Source organism: Cynoglossus semilaevis, chromosome 1, assembly GCF_000523025.1.
Source record: "Cynoglossus semilaevis isolate Cse_v1.0 chromosome 1, Cse_v1.0, whole genome shotgun sequence".
Classification (NCBI taxonomy): Eukaryota; Metazoa; Chordata; class Actinopteri; order Pleuronectiformes; family Cynoglossidae; genus Cynoglossus; species Cynoglossus semilaevis.
This window is the reverse complement of record NC_024307.1, coordinates 2,252,435-2,259,701: the sequence shown is the minus strand read 5'-3', so window position 1 is coordinate 2,259,701 and position 7,267 is coordinate 2,252,435. Positions and strand designations below refer to the sequence as shown.

At 42.1% G+C, this 7,267-nt stretch overlaps 1 protein-coding gene across 1 annotated transcript; it reads left to right on the top strand.

Annotated features, from left to right (window-relative positions):
• The first annotated feature begins 6 nt into the window (after positions 1-6).
• On the top strand, positions 7-5,725 carry syf2 (SYF2 pre-mRNA-splicing factor). Its single transcript, XM_008314742.2, has 7 exons — positions 7-25; positions 336-434; positions 784-909; positions 1,109-1,226; positions 2,556-2,646; positions 3,151-3,249; positions 5,293-5,725. Exons 1-7 carry the CDS (start codon positions 8-10, stop codon positions 5,456-5,458), a joined length of 717 nt encoding a protein of 238 aa, XP_008312964.1. The 5' UTR covers position 7; the 3' UTR covers positions 5,459-5,725.
• Positions 5,726-7,267: the final 1,542 nt, after the last annotated feature.

Sequence of the window (7,267 nt, the reverse complement as noted above, 5' to 3'; positions counted from 1 at the left end):
AGCAGTAATGGCGTCCTGTAGTGAGGTTCGTTTTCTCTAATTTTTAATTCATAATCAGGCCGTCGTGTTAGTTGTGGTCATTTATATCGCGGTTATATAAACCGTGTTATTCGTTTTAGCACCGAGCCCCGTGACACGGGGTTTAATTGTGCCGTATTGGTTGTTGTTTACGTGTGGCAAGCTAACAAAATCGGCTGGTGCTAGTTAGCTAATGTTAGCATGTAGCTCGCTGTTGAGCGTTTTCTTTATGCTTATTCTTTAGTTTAGTCATTTAATATAGTAGTGCGCGTGACATTTTCTATTATTAAATAAAACTAACCGTGTCTGTTTTTCAGGAAACTGTGACAAACACAGAAGAGGAATTGACCGAAACTCCGGCATCCCTGAAAAGAGAAGCGAGGCTGCGGAAATTTCGAGAGTTACATTTTAAACGGGTGAGTTCTCCGTCGTTATCTGTAACACCATATATTTTAATTAAAGATGTCTATAGATGTCTGTCACCATTCACAATCACACACTTAAGTTCATATATATATATGTGTGTGTATACATATATATTATATACCTAGTATAATCAATTTTTTCCGGTGAATTTTGAATATGTTTTTGTTGTTGTTTATATGTCAAATCTCAGGCATCATTTTAATTATTGTCCCTCACTTTTTGTTTTTGTCTCGACCAAAGAACCAGAAATTCTTTCTCTTTACCAAATTTCACTCAACACGTTTTGCACTGACTTAGTGTTAATTTTGGATTTGGATTTCTTTGGATTTCTTGCTCCAGAATGAAGCACAGAAACTAAATTTTAAGGAGGTTGTGGAAGAGGATAAGAGGCGAAAGCTGCCGTCCAACTGGGAGTCAAAGAAAGCCCGGCTGGAGTGGGAGGTGGCAGAGGATCAAAAGAAAAAGGTGATTTTTTTTTTCTTGATAAGTATATATATATATGCATGTAGAAATGTCATTAACCATCATCACAAATTTCAAATTTTTTTTCATCAAAAATCCTGCATCCCGTGGTTCATTATTTTAAGGGTGAATTAAAATCATTCACCCTCATTTATGTTGACGGTATAGACATTAAAAAACCAAATGTGTTTTTTCTTTGTAGGAATGTGCTGACAGAGGTGAGGACTACAACCGAGTGAAGCTGCTGGAAATCACAGCCAGAGATGCAGCGTTGTGGGAGAGGAAGAAGAAAAAGAAGAACCCGGACACAGGATTTGCAGGTGTGTGTGTGTGTGTTAACACTGTGTGTGGAACATTTTTCTTGTATAAAGCGCGTCATCGAGTGAAATGTCAATTATTTCCTCAGTTTGTGGTGTTGTTGAAATTCTTGTCATTTTTTAAAAATATTTTTCTTTAATGAACAATATGCCTGAAAGTCATGGTTAAAGACCAACTTATCGTTCTTACCTTCTTGATTTATTTGTATTTAATTATATTTTTTTATTTACCTCCATATGTTTAATTTAATATTTATATCTTTATTGTTATTTTTATATATATTATATACTCATTTATTTGATTTGTGTATATTTATTTAGTTATTATGTACTCCCTGTCTTACTATTATAAGATATATATATATATATATATGTATATATATACATTATTACCCTTTTTTACATGATGACTTGTCTATAAATTTTAGAGCTACATTAACAAAATTTAAAAATGGAGTAATTAAAATGTGCATAAAAACTGAAAGGTTTTGCTGCAAGTTGAACAGGTTTTATCACAGAAAAGTCAGATTGACACCAATACTGTACTGTACCGTACTGTACCGTACCGTACTGTACTTTAACTAACAGAAGACAAAACACAGACCATGTGAAAGAAACGGTCGGAGGCTGTAACTGCAGAGTGTCCGTTCCAGGAAAAAGTAGGATGTGTTCCACTGCTCTAGGAAGTACCCTGACCATAAGTACACGTCTGTGTGAAACACTTGCGTGTGGCTAACGTCGCTAAATGCTAGCTGCCTTTTTTATTTTTTTTGGACAATAAACATAGTTTAACGTCATCTCTTCAGGTAACATCAACACACATGTAAACTCCTCTACATACACTACAGAGGAGAACCACAAACAGCCTGCTTCCGTTGATGCTGAGTGCCCTCTACTGGACTGTACCGTAACTACATACACAATTACAGGCCAGAAGGTTTTTAGCCTAAAAATTTAGGAACTTTCTTTCTAAAGAGGTAAACGGTTGTTTCCTCTCAGTTGAACGGCGACAGCTGAGTTATTTATTCACTGTTAGGAGTCGAATCATAACTGTTAGTCCCACTGAACCTCACTTCAGGTTAGAACTTCACAGTTCACTGTCCTCTGGCTTCTCATCCACTGCTGCATCAAAGCCTTTACTGAAATACCCATGTGGGGGGGAAGAGAGGCTTCACCAGAGAAAGGAAGTTGAATTGCCGCTTCATTCGTTCTTAATCATCTACAGTTTTTTTTTTGTTTTCAGTTTTTTGGCAGAGCGATGTGCCTGCTCCCCGTTTGTTCCAGTAATTAAACTTCAGTCGTTTGTTTCTCTGTCTGACAAATGAACTGCAGGTTACGCTGAAGCCCAGTTCAGACAGTACCAGAGGCTCACCAAGCAGATCCGACCAGACATGGAGAGCTACGATAAACAGAGGGAGGACTGGTGAGTGGAACCCCACCCCCCCCCAACCCCCCGCCCGCAGGGACCTCGCTGTATTTGTCCTTTAATCGTTGGTTCAGCCACAGGAAGGGCTGATGCTCTCCCTGCTGTTAAAACCAAAAGGGTGAAATTTCCACTCAAGTGGAATGGATCGTGAAAACCTACCGTCGCAATCAGCCGCCACATGTTCACAAAGCATTTTCTTTATGTTAAATACTGTACCCTCTCGTCTGCCCCGAGGTCAGCGTTAACGTGTCCATGCCAACAATATCCCAGTAAGTCAGAGTGTTCAGACATGGGTTACACAGCACAGTCACAGATCACAGATCAGCGCCTGCAGGTCCTTAAGGCGGCCACATGGGGAAACCGTGAAGGATGCACCGACACGTCCAACCCCGGAGCCACAGCCACAGCTCTCACTGGAACATGACCGGAGGTCGCGGTGACCGTGTTGACCGATGATCATGATCGTGATGGACCTCTAATTTGTTCCCTGTTCCTTTGCAGCGGTGAAGACTTTTACCCCACGTCTAATACCCTGATCCACGGCACACATGTTCCCACAAAGGAAGGCATTGACCGCATGGTGGAAGATGTTGAGAAACAGTAAGTTCCACTGAGAAACAACCTCTCGTTGTCTCGTTGTCTCTCTGGCCTGCTGGGCAGATGACCTTTGACCTGTGCTGCTGTTGGTGCGTCTTTATTTAAGAAAAAAAAAAACAATTTATCAGCAGAGAATTATCCATGGGAATTTTTGTTTTGGGATGTTTTTTTTATACAAAATGTAAAATGTTCTTTGGCACAAAATTTAATTTTTTATAACCAGTAATTATGAAATATTTCCCACAAACTGCACTGGGTCTCAGGTTCTCTCTTCAGTTCAACGACTTTCACAATAAAGTTCTTGTTGGCTGGAATGAAAATGGTTTTATATGTATATATATGTGTATATATATATAGGTGTACATATAGATGTGTATGTATATATATATATATATATTATATATATATATATATATATTTGTGTGTGTGTGTCTGTCTGAGTGTATGGGGGTAGTGGTGGTTAAGTGGTTAATGAAGCGGACTTGGGTCCAGAAGGTTCGAGTCCACCAGCTGCCAAGTCACCACTGAGGTGCTCTGAGCAAGGCACCTTCCCCACACGCTGCTCCCCGGGCGCTCAGAGCTGCCCCCTGTTGACTGTGGTGATGGGTTAAATGCAGTCCTGTTTCTTAAGTAATGAGTTTTAATGACAAACAAAATCATCTCTGCTGCCTTTGTTGACAGATTATTTCTCTGCTCATCCACCACCAGGTCACACACACAAACACACACTTAACATTACCCCCCCCCCAGCCAAAACACTGTAGTTGTTGTTATCAAATTCCATCCGACTTTTTTTTTTTTTCTCTCCGCCTCAGAGTATAAAGTTATCAGCTGGTGGTTTCTCTGAAAAGTTCTGGTGGAACCGTTCTTATCAGCGTGGCCTCACAGCAGTTCCTGTTGATGTCGCGCTGAGACGATTCTCTGAATTCTGAGTTCTTTTCCTTAAATTCAGGTTCAGTTCTTATGAAAACTGACGGTTTCCCACAAATGATATCTGATCTGGAGCGGTTGAGGTGAAACTGAGGGAGAAATTAGGAATATTGATCAAACCCGTCTGTGGTGTAAACTGTTAATCCTGACGTGCTCTCTCATCGTGAACTTTAATTTTGAGGTGCACAGTGTTTGGTAGCCTCGTACGCCTAAGTTAACATAAAGCCCAGCAGCACCTCCTGTGGTAGGACTGATTGTTGACAGCCTGTTAAAGTTCAGTGATCGTCATTAGTTTATCAGGTTAAATCTGGACCACGACTTGGACAAAGTCAACGGAATCTGTGGAAACGTAGAACAAACATTAGAGACAGAGGACATGAGGACGGGACGATCGGGGGCACGGGGATGGGGGGGGCATGTCAGTTTCAACCCAGCTTTCATGTTTTGAGGTAACAGTCAGTGGTTACTGTCTGTTACTGTCAAACGACACGGCGCTGCCACAGCAGTAAAACAGTAACCCGTTTGGATGTTGTGGCCGATTGTTGTACAACCTCACGCTGTGACAACCACAAGTATCCACACCAGGCGCAGTGCTGTGCGGCAATTGGCCGAAACCATCAGAGAAACCGCGCAGCGTCCCCTACACGGAGATCAAACGCACGTCTGCGACCCTGACGTTGAGCAGAAGGTCAGCGCGAAACGGTTCAGGTCTTCCGCTGGTTCCCTGTTCAGTTTCTGCCTCGGCCACAGACGTCCCTTTCACGTTGTATTAGCTGGCTCTTCCCCTGAGCTGTTCTATATTTGAGACAGTCCAAAGCTTGTTAGAGACGCGACTGTGGGCCATTAGACAAGGATTGAGTTTCCAGGGTATGACGCACAACAATGCTTTGAAGACACACTGAATCAGGACTGCGAGCTCACAAATTGACTCTATTTTCCTGTGTGTGTGTGTGTGTTACGTTTTCCATCGCCACTCTCCTTGCCAAATTTAAATGCACACTGCCAAATTATTGCCTGTAGCCAATTATAGTTAATGGATGTGTCACGGAGAGTGGTCACACTGGTTCATGGAATCCTCCTTTAACCGACTTTTCTTTTTTTTTTTCATATTGTCAGGATCGAGAAGCGGTCCAAGTACAGCCGGCGCAGGGCCTACAACGACGACTCAGACATCGACTACATCAACGAGAGGAACGCCAAGTTCAACAAAAAGGCGGAACGTTTCTATGGCAAATACACAGCAGAGATCAAACAGAACCTGGAGAGAGGAACGGCAGTGTAGCGGACCGCGGTCAACGCGACGGACACTTGACGCTTTTGTGGCGTCCGTCGCTGTCCTGGTGGAAACCTTTCCTCGTCCTGCCACCAGGTTCATCAGTCAGCGGTGGAGTGATGGTGTTGGGAGGGGTTGAAGATCAGTCAGTCGTCTGAAGGGTATGTCACAGGTTGTGTTGTTGTAAAGTATTAGAAGTTAAAGCCCTGGGGTTTTTTTTCTCTCTCTCTCTTTTTTTCATATTTTTAAATAAATGGCGTTCATTTATCTTGGAAACCCGGCGGTTTTTCTGTGTGTGGTCTCATGACAGACGTTTGGAGCGTGAGAATCAACTACTAGGAACAACTACCATCAAACCTCAGGGCATGTTTAGCAGAAGATGCCAGCCAAAAGAATGTTTAAATGGAGGTGCTCTCTCACACACACACACACACATATACACACAGACACACAAATATACACACAGACACACAAATAGAGCAATTTAATTGAGTCATTATCTTCACATCTCTGTCTCACCAACTCGCCCCGAGCTGCGGCGTGAGTCGGGGAAGCCTTGTGACTGGAGAGGAGATCAAACGTAAAAAAAACAGGTTCCCATGCGAGACGCTCTAATCTAGAGATGATGGCATTGCTCCCTCTACTGGTCAGTGATAGGATAACGTTTTCAATCCCAAATGTTCCCCAGAAACACAAGTGCATACATTTTGGTAAAGTTTTCATACAGAGTTTTAACTCCTTATTAAGTGTCTCGTTTACAGGTTCGTGCATTTCTGAACTGCATCCAAAGGATGAATCGCACCTATATATGACAGGCAGTGTTTATGTTTTGCTGATGAAAGCTGGCCTTTAAACGGTGTATTTGTTGGGTGTTGGTTTGTGTGTTTAGAGTTTATGGTTGTGACATTTTTGTGCTCTTATCTGATTCACCTGAGGATGTTGGCTGGTATTTGGAACAGAGCTCTATAAATTCACCACTGACAAGCCGACACCTCTGAGTCTGTCGGAGCCGAGTGCCAAGTAAAGCAGTCGACACTGGGTGTCGTTGACATGGACACGGAGAAGTCAGTGACTGAAATAAAAACATCGGCAAAAAGAAACGTTAACGCCCGAGATCGATTTAGAGTATTAAAAAAAAAAACAATTCAAGTAATGACAGGACAAGATGGTGATGTCACTTCACGTCTGTTCTATCTTTCCCATCTTTGAATCTGTAGAGTTCCCCGTGTTGACGCACTCCCTGTGTTGTGTTGCTACACTGCTTATCTTCAAAGTAATTAATCCCGATGACGGGTCATTTTACAGCAGGAGACATGGAGTCTGATAGCGAGAGAGTCATGTGATTTTACCTGTTATTACAACAGACCCTGACAAGCATCCAGACATGAGTGAAGAAGCGCTGCTCCGTCAAACACCAACAATCCCACCTTTTAGCTGTAACTCATCCTCGTTTCAAACGCCTGTCAAACTTTAATACACACAAGCTTTACGACGAGTCGCAACAGCAGATCGTATCAATTTACCCGAGAACAAACGTATTGGAGTGTTCCAACCATCCACCACTGATGGGATGGATGAGAGACTGCCCTCTTGGGGCCTCTTCTTGAATCGGTTAGATTGTTACACAATGACTAGTGTTACAAGACCAAATATATCAGAAAAACGACACACTTCCCCAAATACAACACATCAAAAACCTGAGAAAACAAGTATGTTCTGAAAGACTGGTATGGTAGAAAATATGGGGTACCAAAAAAAATTGATACACAGAAATATTGTGATATCTCATGTCATGATACTGCATTTTATTAATACCAC